Below are 22,067 nucleotides of genomic sequence, written 5' to 3'. Positions count from 1 at the left end.
CCTCGTGAACCGATGCACCTTCCACATCATCGGTGTGGCCCGTGTCCAAGTCAGATTCACCGTAATAGTCGTACTCAAGCTGCGTGTCAAATTGTTCCTGAAATTTATTAATGCATTTCGAAATTTAGTAACCGTAAATTTTACAGCTTGCCATCATTTCATGCATCATTTTATGTCACCGTATGAGTCACTACACATACCTCACTAGTATTTAGACTGTCCGTGTGTTCACCATGGTTCTCATCATTTTGATCGTCTGTGTGTTCGCTATGGTTGTCAACATTATCAAATTCATCGTACGCAATCTGCATAAATTATGACATGAGGAACCATATATAATTTGATGATGCTGGACTGCTGGTAATCGAAATGAAAAATAGTGGCTCACATCAAACTCATCTTCGCTCCAGCTCGGCTTCGTGCCGCAAATTATCCTCCATTTCGCAGTCATCGGAATTATAGCCGACGTACTCGTTTTGTTCCTCAATCATACCAGATATAGAGTTCTCCATATTCCGTAGTATTGGACCATAATTAGAATTGAAAAACCGGCAGAATTGCTTCCTCTTACTATGCTACAAGATGAAGTCATGGTACCTGTAATTTTAAACCCTAGCGGGGAAGATGCCGAGCCGGTGGCGCGCCTTTCCAAGGTCGTCGATCTGCGGGGGGCTTCGCGCGCGGTCGGCGGCGTCGACGTGCGAAACAACCACCGGCGGCGACGGACGTGCCGGCAACAACCGCCGACGGCCGGGCCGGCAACAACCGCTTGCGTTCAACCTAGCGACGGCGTGGAACAGCTCGATCGGATCTCCGATACGTGCCGATGAAAACGATGCATGCAATGGGAGCTAATCACGGTGATTAGCTTAGCACGTGGGACCCACCCACGTGGGGTCGTCCGTATAGATACGCCCAGGCCCCGTATACCCATACGAGTCTTGCACTGGGCTTGGATATGGGTTTCGGCGGGCAGCACAAAAAAAACAAAATCGGGACCACCGTACCCCTTCGGCGATAAGTCGCGAGTTTGGAGAGGGTGCGCACCGAAGCACACCTCGGGGGTTATATAGACTTCTTTCCGAATTTTAATCATAGTAGAACAAGTATAATCCTAGTACAACACCAGTTTCCTCTATATACATATTTATACACACGAAGTAATCCAGCGTTTCGCCCTGTGTTGCACAACGTGAACAGATTATCGGCTGACAGTATGGGAGGGGCTAAGTTGGGGGTCTTGACATCGCGATCTGCCAGACATATGAGTAGGGTATGGCGACAAGTCGAACCTGTGCTCTGGGCTGGAGCAACTGTGGGATTGTGTTGGGCGGCGTGGAGGTACTACTGGTACCGCGTCTCCCTACGCAGCTACAGTCGGGAGACGACGGCCAGCGATCCAGTGATCGGGCGTGACTCGGAGATCGACCGTCTCATTTGCATCCTCTGCCGCCGTACCAAGAACTGCGCTGCGCTCGTTGGCGAGGCAGGGGTCGGCAAAACAGCCATTGTCGAGGGCCTCTCCCAGCGGATAGCCAGCGGGAAAGTCCCTGCCAAGCTTGCCGGAGCACATGTCATGGATGTCGACATCGGGGCTATGGTGGCCGGCGCTAGCCTCTGCGGCATGTTCGAGCAGCGCATCAAGGATGTGATAAAGAGGGCGGAGGATGGGAATGGCAAGGTGATCCTGTTCATCGATGAGATGCACATGCTTCTTGGGGCCGGCGATGTTATTGGTGGCACAGATGCTGCAAACCTGCTGAAGCCGGCGCTGGCCCGTGGTCGCATCCGCTGTGTGGGCGCCACGACTCTCAAAGAGTACAGCAAGTACATCGAGAAGGATGCGGCACTCGAGCGGCGGTTCCAAAAGGTCCATGTTGGGGAGCCGAGTGTGCAGGCGACCATTGCCATTCTGCAGGGGCTTAAACAGAGGTACCAAGACCACCACGGCTTGGAAATTCAGGATGCTGCTATTGTCGCTGCTGCACAGCTCGCTGGCCGCTATATCACTGGTACGTTTAGAATTTCACTCTTGTTTGATCAACCTGCAATGTTTGTATCTGAGTTGCATTCACGACTGGCAAATATATGTTGTAGAAAAGAAAGTGATGGACTTTTTTTTTTGCTGTCTGTACTGTACTATAGATCGTCAGTTTCCTGACAAGGCAATTGATCTGATTGATGAGGCATGCGCTGCCACAAGTATTCTGGTCGACAGCGAAACAGAAGCAACCGCCACGCAGACACAGATGTGCAACAAGCAAGAAGTGACTGCGCAAAATAGATCTATAAATGCAGTAAAGGAAAGAATTGTTCGTCCTGGTCATGTCGCACAGGTAGACATTCCTCTCCTGAATAGTTTTCTTTATTTGAATGTGTTTCTTGCTTTTGTTCATATGGTTTTTGCTGTTTGAAGGTTGTGAGCTGGTGGACTGGAATTCCTGTCGCTGCTATTGATCAAGAGGAGAAAGAGAAATTACTGCACCTAGCAGACAGATTGCATGAGCGGGTTGTTGGCCAGGATGAGGCGGTCAATTTGGTTGCGCAAGCGGTGTTACGTTCAAGGGTTGGCCTTGATCAGCCTGGCCAACCAATAGGTTCCTTTCTCTTTTTAGGCTCAACTGGTGTTGGAAAGACAGAGCTTGCAAAAGCTCTTGCCGAGCAGCTATTTGACAGTGAGAAGACACTGGTTCGCTTTGACATGTCCGAATATAATACGCATGGATCTGTTTGTCGCCTTATTGGAGCACCTCCAAGGTTTGTACGTTGTGTGTGTCTCGTATGTTTAACGCTACATTATCACATCAGACATAGTCTTTAGTTCGACTGATGTTAATGCTTCTCTTGTACTAAATTCTTACAGCTATATTGGTTATGAAGATGGTGGACAACTAACCGACAAAGTCAGGAAGCGCCCATACAGTGTCGTCCTGTTTGATGAGGTGGAGAAGGCACATCCCTCGGTCTTCAACATTTTTCTTCAACTCCTTGATGATGGTTTGTTGACTGATGGCAAAGGCCGGACGGTAGATTTCAAGAACACCATCATCATTATGACCTCAAATCTAGGATCAAAACACCTTGCAGCAGGAAAGGCTGGGCAAAACACAGTGCATGGCGCACGTCACCTTGTCATGAAGCAGGTTTGTGAATGAATACTTTATAGCCCCTGTAAATGCTGCAATGGCCTTGTGTTTATTGTCATACATGTTGGTGCAGGTTCGGAAACACTTCAGGCCTGAGCTTCTCAACAGGCTGAGTGAGATTGTGATATTTGAGCCGCTTTCTCGTGAAAAACTGGAGGAGATTGTGAAAATCCAGATGAAGGGTGTTGTTGCTAGAGTAGCCAATAAGGGCATCTCCCTACGTGCGAGTGATGCAGCCTTGAATGTTATCTTGTCGGAATCATATGAACCAGTAAGTAGTACACAATCCAGCTTCTGTTTTTAGACAATAGGTGTAGCGTGTGCTTTTGTAACAATATATACTTGATTTGTCGCAGATGTATGGTGCAAGGCCTATTGGGAGGTGGTTGCAGAAGAATGTAATGACTGTGATCTCTGAGATGATGGTCAGAGGAGAAGCTGGAGATGGCTCAACAATCTCTATCGATGCCTCCGTCAACAATAAGGCACTCAAATATGAAGTGGTTAATAAGGTGGCAGATTCACCTGAGAAGCTCTTGGTGCCAGTACAAGAACCTCTCTGTGATTCCGACAAGTTGAGCGATGATCCGGCCATAATCACACGTTCCTAGGAGAGACCATGTCTAGTGAGCAAAGACCAAAGGTAGCTGGGTGCTGCTGGAAAGGTTTTTGATAGGGGAGGCCGGTTTGAACAAAGAGAGTAGTAACCGGTTCATTCTTTTTGTAGTTGTCAACTTATACGCTGATAGGATTGTTAGCTCCACTTTTTGCCTCCAAAGTGCAGAAGAGACACATTTGGATCACCGTAACATTGAAGTTACGCACTTGATGCGAACATTAGGATGCTGTCTCAAATCCTTAAGATAAAGCCTATCTCACAGCTCATTAGAGCTGATTTCATGGATATGGTTAAGGATTGGAATGAGGGAAATCTTGACCTTTTTAGGCTAAATTTCTCCCTGTTGACTTTGATTCCTAAGGAAGTTGATGCTGTAACTATACAGAAATTTCGACCTATTGCTTTGACTAATTGTAGTTTCAAAATTTTCTCTAAATGTGCTACCAATAGGCTAGGTGTGGTGAGTGAGAAACTCATTTCTCCTAATCGATCGCTTTTATTAAGGGAAGATTTATTCTTGAGAGTGTGGTCTCTGCCCATGAAGTTATTCATGATGCTGTTCATAGTGGAAATACTGGTTTTATTTTTAAACTAGACTATGAAAAGGCTTATGATAGGGTTGATAGAGATTTTTTGCTTAGAGTCATGAGGTTGAGGGGCTTTAGCCCCAAGTGGATGAGGATTATTGAGGGTCTGTCTGTATAATGGTTCTCGTTGGGGTTAGGATTAATGATTGCAATAGCAATTTTTTCCTTACTAGCAGGGGTGTTAGACAAGGTGATCCTATATCACCCATTCTTTTCAACTTTATGGCTGATGTTTTTACTAAAATTCTATATAAAGCCGCTTCGGTGGAAGGATTGCTGGCCTTATGCAAGGCATGGGGAGGGGGCATCATCAGTATGCAATATGCTGATGATACTCTACTCTTCCTTGAAAAAAGTTTGTCTTCTGCCATTAATCTAAAGTGGATTTTAGCCTGTTTTGAACATATGTCTGGGATGAGAATCAACTTTCATAAGTGTGATCTGGTCCCTATTAATGTTCTTGATGGTGATGCACAACTTTTTGCTCAAACTTTGAGTTGTAAGTTGGGTGAGTTCCCCTTACAGTATTTAGGGGTACCTCTGCATTACTGTAAGCTTAAAAAAGAAGATATTCAACTTCGTTGTGGATAAAATTATTAAGAAAGCTGCTGGTTGGAGAGGCAAACTTCTTAATCATGCTGCTAAGCTAGAACTGGTTAGAAGTGTGTTGGCCAGTATTCCAATTTATCTGCTTAGTGTGATTAAATTCCCCAAATGGGCTATTACTCTGATTAATTCTCAGATGGCTCACTGTCTGTGGGATAATTATGAGGGGCACCATAAGTACCACCTAGCTAATTGGGGTTTGGTCACTAGGAAAAAGGAGTATGGAGGTTTGGGTATCCCTGACTTATCAGAGATGAATATTTGCCTCTTAGCTTCCTGGATTAAAAGATATCACTTGGATGATAACAAAATCTGGAAACAGATAGTAGATAGCAAATATGAGGTGAATAACCCTAATATTTTCTCTTGTTCTGATCATGGGGCCTCCCCTTTTTGGAAAGGGGTGCTTTGGGCTGCCAAGGCTGCTAAGATGGGTTATATGTGGAAAGTTGGTAATGGTAGAACTGTTAAGTTCTGGGAAGACCATTGGTTTGGGTCTTGCTCTCTAGCTATTCAATTCTGGGAAGTTTATTTCCTGCTTAATGAGCAAAATAAGACTATTGCTGATCTGTGGGATGGTACTTCTCTGAAAATGACTTTTAGAAGGTGTTTTGACCACAAGCTTATGTTGCAATGGCTGGAGATTCAGCAAATTGCACAAACTCTCTGTTTAAATGATTCTAAAGATTGTTTGATTTGGAAATGGGCAACAAATGGGGTTTATAGTGTTAAGTCCTTATATGCTGTGGTTAATTTTGGTGGGATCCAAACCATTGATATTCACTGTGTTTGGAAAATTAAAGTGCCCCCAAAAATTCATTTCTTCCTTTGGTTGCTTTCCCATAATAAGCTTCTCACTAGAGATAATTTGGTCAAAAGACAGAATGTTGATGATCTGACTTGTGTGTTTTGCAATGAAATTGAGTCATGTCAACATTTGTTTTTTGATTGTGTTGTTGCTGCTAACTTGTGGGAAAGGGTTTTAGGTGCTCTGGGTTTAAATTTGAATATCTCAAATGTACATGATGTTGCTGCTTTGTGGGCTAATAGAAAGAAATATAAAAAATGCAATATGATTTTTGCTGCTGTTTTGAGGGCTATCTGGGATTACCGAAATGACCATGTTTTCAATCGGGTACAATGGTTTGGCATGCAGGTTTTGTGGAGACGCTTGCTAAACAACCGTGCTCGATGGAAAATCCTGTTGAAAGAGGAGGAAAAAGAAGGGTTGATTGGCCTCGATGAACAGGTTGGAAGGAGTGGCCGGATTGCCACCAATGATATTGTGGCCGGATCCCGGGTGATTCCACGGAAGAAGGCAAGAACTACTCCGGAGGTTTGTGACAGAAACAATGCGAGGGGAATGGGCCCAATGCTAATGACTCGCGGAAGATTTGGCAAGAACTCGGATGCAAACGACCTGGTCCTGGTGGGAGATGGAGCTTGTTTTCAGGTCATGGGGAGGCAGTGACTTTGCCTGTGTTCTTCTGGTGGTTTAGTTCTATGTGTTTGGCTCTCTCGTGTGTTGTCTGGAGTTGTAATAAGTATGGTTCCCCCTGCGAGGAGTTTGATGTGTAAGGTGTTAAACTGCTGGAAAAAATGCTGTAAGACTGAGATGTTTTGGTTTCAATATATTGGAACCGGGGGCATGCCCCTTTTTCTCTAAAAAAAGCCTATCTCACTACAGGAATGGGAGGCTATGCCGAGCGTATGGCCCGGCCAGGCCAGCCTGCCCTTTCAACCCTCGGCGAAACGTGACCGTCGGCGTAGCGACCTCTACACCGAGGGCAGCCCTCGGCATATCTTTGGCCCTAGGCGTAGACAGGGCTACGCCGATGGCCACCCTCGGCGTAGGCCATTTTTCAAATTTGTCTAATTTTGTAAAAATCATAACTAATTCATATGATGTCAGAAAAATGCGTATGAGGTATCAAAATGTTCAGGAAAACATCCTCTATCCGTTTATGTCAAAATCATGCATATTTGAATCATGTACAATAACATGTTAACATAGAAACAATTCAATCACTTTCTTATATGTTCTTAGGTTCCCGTTTTAGCCAGATGACAATTTAAACGAAGTCAGAAAATCTCGCGGAGCCGCATGGCATCATTTTATGTGTCCTAGTAACCACTTCAAAAGATGAAATTGGGATACGGGAATTATTTCGGGAAACCCTTCACGAACAGGGCTATCAAGTCCGGATTTCTATGGCTTTTAGGGTAATGAGTAGGAAACGGCCCGTGACACCGCATAGTTTGTCAGAACGAGGCCATATTTGGCACGTGCGTGGTCTCTGGGATGGGAAGCAAGGCCCCGGGAGCGCATTTCCAATCCGACAAATGGGCGATGGTTTTTTCATTTTCGGGGTGCCAAAACAAGTTTTTTTGTGAAGGAACTACATGAGGCGCATTTTAGTATTGCTCGAGACCTCTGCGTAGTGGTAGGACACCGCCTTCGCACCACATATCACATGCCATATGTGCACGCTAGCTATCTGGGAATCCATGCGGCTTCTATCCCGCCGAATCCGCTGGAAAGTGACCGGATTTGAACTAGGGCTACACTTTCCGTCGCTCAATAAATTCCGCAAAAAATGGTTTTAGGTCTATGACATATCAGTTTATGTGCTATTTTTTGTCCGTTTAGCGCGATGGTAAACGGGTGCACCAGCGCGCCCGGTACGGACATACCGCATCTCCGTGGGGGCCCGTTTTGGCCAAATGACAATTTAAACAAAGTCAGAAAATCCCGCGGAGCCGCATGGCGTCATTTTATGTGTCCTAGTAACCACTCCAAAAGTCGGAATTAGGATACGGCAATTATTTTGGAAAACCCTTCACAAACAGGGCTATCACGTCCGGAGTTCTATGGCTTTTTGGGCAAATGAGTAGGAAACGGCCCGTGACACCGCATAGTTTGTCGGAACGAGGCCATATTTGGCACGTGCGTGGTCCCTGGGATGTGAAGCAAGGCTCCAGGAGCGGATTTCCAATCCGACCCATGGGCGATGGTTTTTTCATTTTCGGGGTGCCAAAACGGGTTTATTTTGTGAAGCAGCTACATGGGACGCATTTTAGTATTGCGCGAGACCTCCGCGTAGTGGTAGCACACCACTTTCGCACCACATATCACATGCCATATGTGCGCGCTAGCTATCTGGGAATCCATCGGCTTCCTGCGGTGTCCCGCCGAATCCGCTGGAAACTGACCGGATTTGAACTAGGTGTACACTTTCCGTCGCTTAATAAATTCCGCAAAAAATGTTTTTATGTCTATAACACATCACTTTATGTGCTAATTTTTGTCCGTTTAGCGTGTTGGCGAACGGTGCACCAGCCCGCCCGATACGGCCATTTCGCATCTCGCGAGGGGGCTGTTTTGGCCACATGGCAAATTGGGCGTCATATTTGGATTCCTCTAATTTTTAGGTTCAAATGATGATATGTATGTTATATTTAGATTTCTCTCATTTTTCTGATCGATTTAGACATATTATTTGTGGAATTTTGATTTTCCGATTTAAAGATATTAATTATTCAATATTAAATAGAAAAAAGACCAAAAAATAAAATCATTTTATTTTTATTTGAATTCAATATTATTATTACTTATATATATTTATTGTTGTCTACTTAAGTAATTGTTTGGGATTCAAAAAATAAAGAAGTGTGCATCACGGTTCAAGAGTTAATAGGGTTGATATGCTATTATTATCAGCAAGAGGTGTCAATTCTATAATGGAAGCTCATCCGAATGAAACCAAGATGTTAAGCGTGCTGAGGCTGGAGTAGTGTGAGGATGGGTGACCGATTGGAAAGTTTAACCATGATTGTAATTTGACATAAGATTAAGTGTAGTTAGAGTTAAAAGTGTATTGGGTGAAAGATAAACAAGTAAAAAAAAGAAAAAAATTGTGTAAAAGAAATTAAATTTTAAAAAATTTAAAAGTCTATGCCGAGGGTTTTGCCGTCGGCATATAGAAAAAATATATTTTTTTTTCGAAATTTTTTTTTTAAATTTTTTGGAAACGGGAAATTTGAATTTTTTAAAATTCTATGCCGAGGATTTTGCCGTCGGCGTAGAGTGCTACGCCGAGAGCCGGGCTACGCCGACGGCGATAGTGGCTTTGCCGAGGGACTTACACGCCGAGGAGCTATGCCAAGGGCGGCCCTCGGCATAGCCTACGCCGAGGGCCAAAGCATGCTACGCCGAGGGTTCCCGGCCCTCGGCATATAGCCCCATTCCTGTAGTGCTCGAAGTGCAGCCTCTCAAATTGGTTGAATTCGTGCATATTTGCATGGTCTCTTAATAGAGCTGCGATAGTTAATTTATCGCTGTTAGCATGTGATTACTATTTTTATTTCCACTGATTTAAACATGGCGTTAACTCAAGGATCCATCTTTTTATTTTTTTGAGGAACTAAGTCAAGGATCCATCTTGCAGGCAGAAGAATGATAATGAGAAGAGAAGGATAGCAACCTTAGGGCATCTACAATGGCAGACACCTAGGTAGACGCTTACCTGAGAAAAATAAATACGGAGTACTAAAAGATATGATAATCACCTAAGCGCCCTTGCTCCCAACGCGTGACTCTTATTTGAGTTGCTAGGTAGAACGAAAACAGCTAACCAACTAGCTCTGGTGTGGCCAGAAAGAGCCTTAGCGTCGACGTGTACGGTGTACCTAAGCATCTATGCTAGGGAAAATCCTGGGATCGGAAGGAATTCATGTCTAACAGCCAGGAAATCTAGCCTAGCGCCCCTGCTTAGCGCCTTCGTTGTATATGCCCTTAGATAATGTGTCATTACTCCCTGTCATGACGAGGACACATGATACATATGACAACCAGTCCCGAGCGCATAAGCAATAATTAGCACTGCTTATTTTTCAGCGATGGGCAAATGCTGCGACTAATGGCGACGGTCTGTTCGATTGCGTTGGCCGCGGCGTCTCAGTATTACATCCACAGCAAATGGGCGAGCAGTTTTACACCCGTCGATCGGCAGAGGGGCTGAGCTGATCACATATTAGATCTGAAGGGGAGGAGGCAGAAGCGACGTGGAGAGTGATCCTCTAAGGGTGTTTGGATGTGATGTTGAGGTGTATGAGATGAATTAGTAGTAAAATTCTACATCGCACCTGGATAGCCAGATCTGCGTGTGACACTTCATTTCCAAAATGAGGTTGAAACCTCCCGGCTATGCATCAAAATGATGCATATAGTTTTTTTTAACTAAATTGTTTAGTAAAGGTTTACAAAATAATACATCGATCGACTGACAAGTACACCTATAAGCTTGATAAAAAGGGTGGCCATGATCGAGACTGTGTGTCATGACCTCACATCTACGCACATCATCTAAATTCGGAAGTTTCACCAAGCTGCCCAATGACGAGCTGGGAGTCACAACCAGTCTAGTAGACCTTCCGTGCGTAACATGCACACGCTCCAAGGCCGCACCTGCAGTCTCCAGCCGACCCATCGTCAATACATGGATCAAAGCACTGATCATGACATGCATGCCATCGACATCGCCACGACGACAAACAAAGCCACCACCCTGAACGTGTCCATCATCACACGTCCACCGCGAAGACCCTGATGCACCATGCGATCGAGACCCGCCATCATCGACGCGGCAGAACCACGAGGCTCCACCTTTTAAGCACTCAAGCTAGGCACTTTCTCCGAGACTTGCTCCAAGATGATGCCCCAGGAGGGAGCACGGTGCCAGGCGCGCTATCATTTGATCCTAGATACCCGGATGTAGGGTTTCCCTTGCAGCAGCCCGAGAGAATCGATGAAACTTACAATGACGATGCCTTCCACACGGAACGCGAAGAAACACCCTCATCCTCTTCCAAGATCGGAATCTAGTCTCAGTTCTCACCGGTAGTCATGCCACCCCAAACTCGCCATCATACAAAATCTATGTTCAGATATGCCACCACCGTTTGGATGACTGCTACCACCAACATGCAAGCACGCGACGCTAGGAGGTAGTAACCGCCGCCACACCGCGAGCGATTCAACCGCTGCTCCACTAGCCCACCCAAGCCCGGTCTGCAAGCAAACCCGGAGCACATGGTTGCAGCGACCACGACCACCCAAGCAAGCTAGCATCGGATCCGTGATAGGATTCGCAATATAGAAACCATAAAATTTACGGCAGAGCAAAAAAAAAACCCCAAGATCTAATCTAGAAAGATGCAATTAACGAGAAGACTAGATTTATATACCCTTGAATAACATAAGCGGAAATGTTTTAACAACATTGTTGATGTAGTCGTTCTCTCCGTGATCCAATCCGATGAACACCGCAAAGAACGACACCTCCGAGATGTGCACACGTACGGCTTGATGACGAATCCTTCTCGATCCAGCGAGAGGGAGTGGTAAATGGAATCTAGGCCAGCATCACAACCGCGGTGGTAGCTATGGTGGACATCCCCGCGGGCATGGCTTCTCTGCCATGCAGGAATTACGAGAAGGGGTGCGACGGGGTGGGGGAGGCGGATAGGGTTTGGGATGGCCTGCCCTTGCGTCCATGCCATCTTTATATAGGGGGATGGTTGACGAGGACGCAAACAAGCTCCCAAGTTGTTGGGTGCGGCCAAGGGGGAGGGGGACTTCACCCCAAGGCTCCCTTCCCGTTTCCATATTTAGGGTTTAGGGTTCCCTTCACCCCTTTGGCCGAACGAGCCTATTTTGGGTGTGGAGCCTTGGCCCACCATGGGCAGGGGTGCCCCATTAGGCCCATGGGGACCCTTTGGGGCAGCTGGGCCCCACCATGGGACCTCCGAACATTTTTGCAGAACATCGATACTTTGCCATAATTTTTCTGAACTTTCTAGGATCCCATCCGAGAGTCCAAAAAAACTTCGGTCTTACCATTATTAATATCCCAGAGATACCCTAGGGTTATAGATTGTTAAGTGTGTGATCCTACGGGTTTGAGAACATGTATACATGATCGAGGCACCTCTTTGATCAATAACAATTAGCGAAACCTAGATGTCCACAATAACTTTAAAATATTCAATGAATATCTTTATCGGTCAGAACCACGATGTCTTGGGGCGTTTGTTTCGTGCCTACCGAAAAAAATCTCAAATTGTTTCAAACTAGATTTGTCCAAATCTTTAATCTGAATGGTCAAAATTTACAAACATTTACATAGGACGAGTTCAGAGATCAGAGGTGAGAGTTGTAATTTGCAGAGCACGTGCTAGATTTCGATTTGTTCGCAGGGTACTGCCGAACCGGTTGTACCAGCAACATCATCGGCTCACCCACTCGGCGCTCCTGTCTCCGGCGGCGACGCCCTCCTGCCGCGGCTCCTGCCTCCGGTGGTAGTCCCGCCGCACGGTCCATAGCGCCTCGGTGCACCGCCGCATCGATGGCCGGTCCTTCCTGGCCGGCGCGACGCACTGCTCGGCCAGACGCAGCATCCCCTCCACCGCCGCCACGGACGCTGGGCTCCTCCGCATCCTCGGGTCCATGGCCACCACCGCGTCCCCTCCCCTGAACTTCTGCATCGCCTGCATCGCGTCGCATCAATGTAAGCGTCCAATTTCTGGCCAATGGCTACAGATGATAACATACATACGATTGAGTGATTGTGTCTCATAATATACCCATTTGGTGGTGGCGCGTGGGTCGAGGCCGGGGCGGCGCTCGATGGGCGGGCGGCCGGTGACGAGCTCGACGAGGAGGACGCCGAAGGAGTAGACGTCGCTCTTGTCGGTGAGCTGGAGCGTGACCATGTACTCCGGGTCCACGTACCCGGCGGTGCCCACTGCCCGCGTCGTCACGTGCGTGGCATCCGCCCCGTCGTCCGCCGCCATCCTCGCCAGCCCGAACCCTGCCACCTTCGCCGACAGCGCGCCCGTCAGCAGCACGTTCGACGACCGGATGTCCCGGTGGATCACCGCCCGTTCTGCCATGCGTTTTAAAGTTCAGGCTTGTTCCACTTCTTCTATTTCCTGTCATGAGTGTGATTGGAATTCACCTGCGTATCCGTGCAGGTAGGTGATGGCATGAGCAACATCGATCGCGATGTTGAGCCGCTGCGCGAGCTCTAACCCGGTTCCGCGCGATTCTGCATTTTGTTGTGCATTGCAGAAATCCTCGTCAGTAAATTAGAAATGTGGATGCAAAACTCAGCAGTCAGTGAACAGCTGAAAAACTAGAATTTCATACCATCCAAGTGTTCCCTTAAGGAGCCATTATCAACATACTCGACCACAATCAGAGTTTCTTCTCTCTGCTCCAAGAACCCAAGGAACCTGACCAGATTCTGATGCTCGATCTTCTGAAGCATTTCGAGCTCCCTGCTAAGCTCGGCAGACAGAAACTGACCGTTTAACTGCAGAAACAAAATAGACAGTTAGTTACTCAATCTATGAACAAGTGCTAGTAGATATGTAATCATGATGTTTCCTTTTGGCAAACCTTTCTTGCGCGTTTAACGGCAATCTCGGACCCATCCTTGAGCTTCCCTTTGTAGATGCTGGAGGAAGCTCCCTGCTTCACCATGTTCTTCTCACTGAAGTTTGATGTCGCCCTGGATATATCTGCAACCGTGAGCCCTGAACTTTCTTTGCCTGTCCCTGCTGTAATCAAAACTGTCAATCCCCTCTCCGTGTACCACAATCCAATGTCTACTTGTCATGCAGATTAATCGGATGCAAGACCAAATGAGGAGCATCCTTGACAAGAATGTTACTGACAAAGTTGACCAGATAAATTATTCAAGAGCACAGAGGGTGAACTCCTGCTAATCGTACCTGAATCTGTGGAAACATGTACACCTGCGCCCCTGCTCCCCTGAGAAAAACCTCCACTTCTGCTCCCCCGAGAAGCCTCCTCCGTCTCATCTTTCCTGACCCGGGGCACGAAGCAGGTGCCGAACACGCCGGCGACGCCCCGCGCCGCCGCCCTGAACGAGCTGCTGCTGCTGCTGCGGGTGGAGCTCCGGCTCACCTGGGAAAACGGCGCGCTGTACGACGAGGGCTGCCGCCGGTAGGAGGCGGCGGCAGCGTCGGAGGAGGTGAAGGACGGGTACGGGTACCCATCGGAAGCCGCCCTGCTGTAGTCGCTGATGCCTGAGACTTGCTGGCCGCTGCTCATGCTGCTGGTGCTCGCTCGCCTCTGCCTCCTCGACGCAGACGATTCCATGGCAGCACGAATCAGGACAGATTTTGATACGATCGTTGCTGCGGATGTTGTTTCTTGGATCGTCACATGGAGAAGAGATTGATAGACTGGTATGGAGATTTGGGGGCGATGATTTAATGGTGGTCAATTGCGCCGGATGTTGCAGGGTCAACGTGCCTGCTGGCTCCTGTCTGCTTCTGCGTATTTTCTGCACTAATTGCTGATTTGTTTGACCTGTGGAACCGTAATATTTTGCTTGGTGGGATATACTCGTTTTTTTATGGTTGCTGACCATCGAATGTTTACGTACAGAGCCAAGTGAAAAATCAATAGTATTTCACCGCACATTCTACCGCAGAGCACCAAGTTTCAACTGCGATTTGGATATATGAATGTGGATATGTGATGGTGAACTTTGGCCTACTCGGTCATACCGCGCGCTAATAATCTAGTGTGTCTAGTTGGGAAAGAAAACAGTTGCGAGTTAATGACCAGTTTATGGATATTAATATATGATGTTGAACTTTGTCCTATGAACACCCCGTCTTGTACAACGATATGTGGTCGCTGAAACAAGGATTAAGGAATTTAGGCTAATAACAAACTTCTTTCCGCAAAACAAGCGTCTAAAATTCTGAATGCTGGCCGAGGATACTCCGAGAAGTCGCAAAGTATAAAAATGCCAACGGCCAAACCGAAATAAAAGCATATGCAAAAAAAAATAAAGAGAAGATAACGGAAGAAAGAAAAGCTAAGCTGAGTTAGAGGATGACACTAACTTTTTTTTAAACGGAGGTAAAATTACCTCATCCATTAATTAAAAAGAGGAAGTCCAATTATTAGGAGAAACCAGACGAAACCTACAACAACCGGGTTAAGCCCATACAAGCAATACACCCACGTAGATCACAAAGCGACACTAACAAACACTCGAACATGACACTCCAACATCGTGCCGAAAAAGACATGCCACAATATTGAGGGGCACCCGTCAACCAACTGTGAATCCGGGGTAGGCAACATCTAGAATTTTTGGCATAAAGGACCATCCTACTCAGTGAATTGACAAAAATGACCACCTGTAAGCACAATTGATAGAAGACCACCTCCAGCGTGGCGGCAGCGCCCCAGCCGACACGTGGCAGCATACCGCTCTAGCCTGTGGTGGCAGGCCTTGCCGTCGCGTGCCGTGGCGGCACGTTGGTTTTTGATGGACCATGCGGTACATGCCGCCGCATACATCGACGGCAGGTTTGGAACTGTACGCGCGCGTGGAAATAGTGCTCAGCCCATGGACGCAGCAGTTCGTTCAGCCAAACTATATGGAGAAAGAGGTTTGCAGCACTAATTTCGAGGCTATTGACAAGATAAACTACGCTTATTCTCAGACGACTTTGCACTGTTGTAGTTTATGTTTACCGCTGTTCTCTCTTTTTAAGAGCATCTTCACTGGGCCCCCTATGTAGGCTCTGGCGCAGCCGTTTTAGGGCTCATATGAAGCGCCGGCGGTAAACTAAAATAGGGGCCGGCGGCTAACAGTCGTGGCCCCTATACAAAAAAATTAAAATTTTAAAACTTAACAAAATTCGAAGAAGAAGTGAATTCATTGATAGTTCGGCCACGGCCGATATTTGTACAAATTTTAAAACATAGATAAAAAAAAACTAGCAACTGCCGCCGCCACGCCCTAGCCCTAGGCGGCGGTACATCGCCGCCGCGTAGTCCTCGCCGTCGTCGGGCTCCTCCTCCTTCGGCTGCGGGAGGTAGCTGCTGCAGCCTTGGCCGGCATCGTCGCGCCTCCCGCGCGGCCTGCTGGACGGGCCCAACGGAACGTTTTACGCATCGGCGACGAGCGCATAGGCCCCGTCACGCGGGAGGAGCAGCGCCGCCTTCTCATTGCCGAGCCGCGAAGATGGCAGCGAAGGTGGCGCAGAAGGCCGCGAAGAACGAGGACTGCATATTTCGGAGGACCGACAAGGCGGCGAGGCACGCCTTCATCGATGCGCAGTTGGAAGGTCCGCAGACCATCTCCGACAACGACGACCGTTGGGTCGATCAGTTCTCAGTGACACCGGTGTCGAGTCGCGTCAGCGTTAATGCGTCTGCTCGTCTTCAGCACCGCCTGCTCGTCTTCAGCAGCGGTCAAAGGTTGTTCACCTTCACCCGGAGGAGTTCCCTGGGCTGCGCCAAGCCCAGCTGGAATCCTTGGTGTCGACCGACGAGTTCGCCGAGGCGTGGAGTGAGGTGTAGTACCGACGCGAGGAGGAGGAGCGCCGTCGTCGCCTCGGCCTCGTCAGCAACCTCGATGACGATGACGAGGCTGGCCCGTCCAGCAGGCCGCGCGGGAGCAGCGACGCCAGCGAAGGCTGCAACACCTACCTCCTTAAGCCGAAGGAGGAGGAGCCCGACGACGGTGAGGACTACGCGGCGGCGATGTACCACCGCCTAGGGCTAGGGCCCGGCGGTGGCAGTTGCTAGTTTTTATTTATTTATGTTTTAAAATTTGTACGAATATCGGCCGTGGCTGAACTATCAATGAATTTACTTCTTTTTTGAATTTTGTTATGATTTAAAATTTTAATTTTTTTTGTATAGGGGTCACGACTGGCAGCCGCCGGCCCTATTTTAGTCTACCGCCGGTGCTCCATATGAGCCCTAAAATGGCTGCACCGGAGCCCACATAGGGGGCCGAGTGGAGATGCTCTTTAAAAAAGAGAGAGTAAGAGCATCTCCAGCCGCGTCCCCCAAAGCGTCCCCCAAAGGGATTTGGGGCGCGCCGGACAAAAAATGCGTTCCAGCCGCATCCCCCAAAGCCCATTTTTGTCGGGCGCGGCCCGATACGGTGTCCGGCGCCCCGAGCCCGTCCCCATCCCACAGGGGACGCACCGGGGACGCCGGACACAACGAAAAGCGAGGCGGCTCCCACATGTCGGCGACTATTTGCATAAACCGTTGGTTCGCGCCTCTTTTCTCGTCGCTCCTTCGTTCCCGCGCCTCCCACCCCACCGCCGCCGCTGGATTTCCCGGCCGGTTGGGCGTCTGATCTCTGCTGAGAATCGGAACCGTTTTCGCGGCTGGGACTCCCGCCGGTCGTGCCGCTGCCGCCGCGTCGCCAGGGCGTCCCAGAACGCGTCATCAAATCCGCCCCACCTCCGCGCACAGAAGGTGCTCGACGACTTTCCATGTAGGCGCGATTGGCCGCTGTTTGTTGCGTCGTCTGCCTCGGCGCAAATTTAACCATTGATTTTGCTTCAGCCATGGACAGCGACGATGAGATGGTTGCCCTGCTGCTGGAGGACGAGCAAGCCTTCGATGATGACCTGCTGGAGCACTTGCTGATCATCGCGTCCCTCCAGGAATTGCTCGACGCTGAGGCAGAGAAGAGGAAGAGGCCGCGCCGCGGAGGATCAAGGCCGGGGAGAAGGAAGTCGAAGCCCCGGCAGAGGATGGAGGGGCATGCCATGCTGCACAACGACTACTTCGCCGACGACGCAACACATGCCGACAATTTTCAGCGCCGGTACAAGATGAGCAAGGGGCTGTTCATGAATATCCTCCACGGCGTTCGAGAGTTCGACCCCTACTTCAAGCTGAAGCTCGACGCTGTAGGCGTTCTCGGGTTCTCGTCGATTCAGAAGTGCACCGCCGCCATGAGGATGCTTGCATACGGAGCACCTGCCGATACACAGGACGACTACCTTCGCATGAGTGAGTCTACCGCCATTGAGTGCATGTACAAGTTTTGCCGAGCTGTGGTGGGAAAGTTTGGCAAATACTATTTGAGAGGGCCAACTGAGGAAGAGACTGCAAGGATCATGGCACAAAATGCTGCCAGAGGATTTCCTGGAATGCTTGGAAGCATCGATTGCATGCACTGGGCATGGAAGAACTGCCCGTTTGCTTGGCAAGGTATATACAAAGGCCGTCATGGATATTGCGAGTGTGGTGCTTGAAGCTGTGGCAGATTATGACCTGTGGATTTGGCATTCTTTCTTTGGCATGGCGGGATCACACAATGACATCAACGTGTTGCAGCGAGTCTCCGGTGTTCAGCAGACTAGTGGAAGGGCATGCTCCACCATGCAACTATGAGATCAATGGCCACGAATATACCAAAGGCTATTATCTAGCCGATGGTATATATCCAAAATGGGCCACTTTTGTCAAAACAATCTCGAATCCATCAGGTCCGAAGAATTCTCACTTTGCTACGCGACAGGAGGCTTGCGGGAAGGATGTCGAGCGGGCATTTGGTGTGCTTCAAGCACAATTTGCCATTGTCCGGTACCACTGCTCTAAGCTGGTCTCACGACCAAATGTGGGAGGTGATGCAGGCTTGTGTGATCATGCACAACATGATCATCGAGGATGACCGCAAGAATCATGCTAGGTCACATGTTGGTCCCTATGAGTGTCAAGGCCCTCTTGCGGAGGTTGATCATGAGTTGCCTGCAGATTTTTCTGATTTTCTCGCCATGCACGCAGAGATCCGTGACAGCAATGTGCATGAGCAACTTCAAGCTGATCTCGTTGAGCATTTGTGGAGGATCAAAGGAAATACCGTGGCACCTTGATGTAGTGTTGGAGATATGCCCAAGAGGCAATAATAAATGGTTATTATATATCTTTGTGTTTATGATAATGTTTACATACCATGCTATAATTGTATTAACCGAAACATTGATACATGTGTGTTATGTGAACAACAAGGAGTCCCTAGTAAGCCTCTTGTATAACTAGCTTGTTGATTAATAGATGATCATGGTTTCGTGATCATGAACATTGGATGTTATTAATAACAAGGTTATGTCATTATATGAATGATGTAATGGACACACCCAATTAAGCGTAGCATAAGATCACGTCATTAAGTTATTTGCTATAAGCTTTCGATACATAGTTACCTAGTCCTTATGACCATGAGATCATGTAAATCACTTATACCGGAAAGGTACTTTGATTACATCAAACGCCACTGCGTAAATGGGTGGTTATAAAGGTGGGATTAAGTATCCGGAAAGTATGAGTTGAGGCATATGGATCAACAGTGGGATTTGTCCATCCCGATGACGGGTAGATATACTCTGGGCCCTCTCGGTGGAATGTCGTCTAATGTCTTGCAAGCATATGAATAAGTTCATGAGAGACCACATACCACGGTACGAGTAAAGAGTACTTGTCAGGAGACGAGGTTGAACGAGGTATAGAGATACCGATGATCAAACCTCGGACAAGTAAAATATCGCGTGACAAAGGGAATCAGTATCGTATGTGTATGGTTCAATCGATCACTAAAGTCATCGTTGAATATGTGGGAGCCATTATGGATCTCCAGATCCCGCTATTGGTTATTGGTCGGAGAGAAGTCTCAACCATGTCTACATAGTTCGCGAACCGTAGGGTGACACACTTAAGGTTTGATGTCGTTTAAGTAGATATGGATATATGGAATGGAGTTCGAAGTTTTGTTCGGAGTCTCGGATAGGATCCAGGACATCACGAGGAGTTCCGAATGGTCCGGAGAATAAGATTCATATATAGGAAGTCATATTCCAAGTTTGGAAATGATCCGGTGCATTTATGGCGAGGTTCTAGAAGGTTCTAGAAAAGTCCGACCCGCACAACACACCAAAGTACTTTGCCCCAACGAAACAAGTGAGGTTGTCAATCTCACCGGCTTGTCAGTAACAAAGGATTAGATGTATAGTGTGGATGATGATTGTTTGCGTAAAACAAAGAGAACAAGTATTGCAAGAGATTGTATTCGATGTAAAAGAATGGACCGGGTCCACAGCTCACTAGAGGTGTCTCTCCCATAAGATAAATAGCATGTTGGGTGAACAAATTACAGCTTGGGCAATTGACAAATAGAGAGGGCATGACCATGCACATACATGATATGATGAGTATTGTGAGATTTAATTGGGCATTACGACAAAGTACATAGACCGCTATCCAAACATGCATCTATGCCTAAAAAGTCCACCTTCAGTGTTATCATCCGAACCCCTTCCAGCATTAAGTTGCAAACAATGTACAATTGCATTAAGTATGGTGCGTAATGTAATCAATAACTACATCCTCTGACATAGCATCAATGTTTTATCCCTAGTGGCAACAAGCACATCCACAACCTTAGAACTTTCCGTCACCGTCCTGCATTTAATGGAGGCATGAACCCACTATCGAGCATAAATACTCCCTCTTGGAGTTAAGAGTAAAAACTTGGCCGCAGCCTCTACTAATAACGGAGAGCATGCAAGATCATAAACAACACATAGGTAATAGATTGATAATCAACATAACATAGTATTCTCTATCCATCGGATCCCGACAAACACAACATATAGCATTACGTATAGATGATCTTGATCATGTTAGGCAGCTCACAAGATCCGACAATGAAGCACATGAGGAGAAGACGACCATCTAGCTACCGCTATGGACCCATAGTCCAGTGGGTGAACTACTCACTCATCACTCCGGAGGCGACCATGGCGGTGAAGAGTCCTCCGGGAGATGATTCCCTCTCCGGCAGGGTGCCGGAGGCGATCTCCCGAATCCCCCGAGATGGGATTGGCGGCGGCGGCGTCTCCGGAAGGTTTTCCGTATCGTGGCTCTCTGCACCGGGGGTTTCGCGACGAAGACTATATGTAGGCGGAAGGGCAGGTCAAGAGGCGCCACGAGGGGCCCACACAACAGGGCCGGCGCGGCCAGGCCTGGGCCGCGCCGCCCTGGTGTGTCGCGCACCTCGTGGCCCCACTTCGTCTCCTCTCGGTCTTCCGGAAGCTTCGTGGCAAAATAGGCCCCCGGGCGTTGATTTCGTCCAATTCCGAGAATATTTCCTTACTAGGATTTCTGAAACCAAAAACAGCAGTAAAACAAAGAACCGGCTCTTCGGCATCTCGTTAATAGGTTAGTGCCGGAAAATGCATAAATATGACATAAAGTCTGCATAAAACATGTAGATATCGTCAATAATGTGGCATGGAACATAAGAAATTATCGATACGTCGGAGACGTATCAGCATCCCCTAGCTTAGTTCCCGCTCGTCCCGAGCAGGTAAACGATAACAAAGATAATTTCTGGAGTGACATGCCATCATAACCTTGATCATACTATTGTAAGCATATGTAATGAATGCAGCGATCAAAACAATGGTAATGACATGAGTAAACAAATGAATCATAAAGCAAAGACTTTTCATGAATAGTACTTTCAAGACAAGCATCAATAAGTCTTGCATAAGAGTTAACTCATAAAGCAATAAATCAAAGTAAAGGTATTGAAGCAACACAAAGGAAGATTAAGTTTCAGCGGTTGCTTTCAACTTATAACATGTATATCTCATGGATATTGTCAATGTAAAGTAATATAACAAGTGCAATATGCAAGTATGTAGGAATCAATGCACAGCTCACACAAGTGTTTGCTTCTTGAGGTGGAGAGAGATAGGTGAACTGACTCAACATAAAAGTAAAAGAAAGGCCCTTCGCAGAGGGAAGCATTGATTGCTATATTTGTGCTAGAGCTTTGGTTTTGAAAACAAGAAACAATTTTGTCAACGGTAGTAATAAAGCATATGTATTATGTAAATTATATCTTACAAGTTGCAAGCCTCATGCATAGTATACTAATAGTGCCCGCACCTTGTCCTAATTAGCTTGGATTACCGGGATTATCATCGCAATACACATGTTTTAACCAAGTGTCACAAAGGGGTACCTCTATGCCGCCTGTACAAAGGTCTAAGGAGAAAGCTCGCATTGGATTTCTCGCTTTTGATTATTCTCAACTTAGACATCCATACCGGGACAACATAGACAATGGATAATGGACTCCTCTTTTAATGCTTAAGCATTCAGCAACAATTAATGTTCTCATATGAGATTGAGGATATATGTCCAAAACTGAAACTTCCACCATGATTCATGGCTTTAGT

The 22,067-nt window shown here is 47.4% G+C and overlaps 2 protein-coding genes across 3 annotated transcripts; one reads left to right on the top strand and one right to left on the bottom strand.

Annotated features, from left to right (window-relative positions):
* Positions 1-1,216: 1,216 nt before the first annotated feature.
* Positions 1,217-3,757, top strand: LOC124697844 (chaperone protein ClpB1-like). Its single transcript, XM_047230376.1, has 6 exons — positions 1,217-2,012; positions 2,146-2,336; positions 2,417-2,757; positions 2,864-3,143; positions 3,220-3,417; positions 3,503-3,757. The coding sequence occupies exons 1-6, from the start codon at positions 1,217-1,219 to the stop codon at positions 3,755-3,757; spliced, it is 2,061 nt and encodes a 686-aa protein (XP_047086332.1).
* Positions 3,758-11,989: 8,232 nt separating this feature from the next.
* LOC124701033 (calmodulin-binding receptor-like cytoplasmic kinase 2) lies at positions 11,990-14,338 on the bottom strand. Of its 2 annotated transcripts, none has more exons than XM_047233090.1 (6): positions 13,755-14,338; positions 13,420-13,580; positions 13,168-13,333; positions 12,977-13,066; positions 12,603-12,904; positions 11,990-12,506 (listed from the first exon to the last, which is right to left on the bottom strand). In XM_047233090.1, the coding sequence occupies exons 1-6, from the start codon at positions 14,143-14,145 to the stop codon at positions 12,246-12,248; spliced, it is 1,371 nt and encodes a 456-aa protein (XP_047089046.1). In that variant the 5' UTR covers positions 14,146-14,338; the 3' UTR covers positions 11,990-12,245. The 2 variants fall into 2 exon arrangements, with proteins under 2 accessions (XP_047089046.1, XP_047089047.1); XM_047233091.1 differs by having other exon boundaries at positions 13,420-13,577.
* Positions 14,339-22,067: the final 7,729 nt, after the last annotated feature.

This window comes from Lolium rigidum, chromosome 3 (genome assembly GCF_022539505.1).
Source record: "Lolium rigidum isolate FL_2022 chromosome 3, APGP_CSIRO_Lrig_0.1, whole genome shotgun sequence".
NCBI lineage: Eukaryota > Viridiplantae > Streptophyta > Magnoliopsida > Poales > Poaceae > Lolium > Lolium rigidum.
Note: the sequence above shows the minus strand (reverse complement) of the source record. Positions and strands in the feature narration are given on the sequence as shown.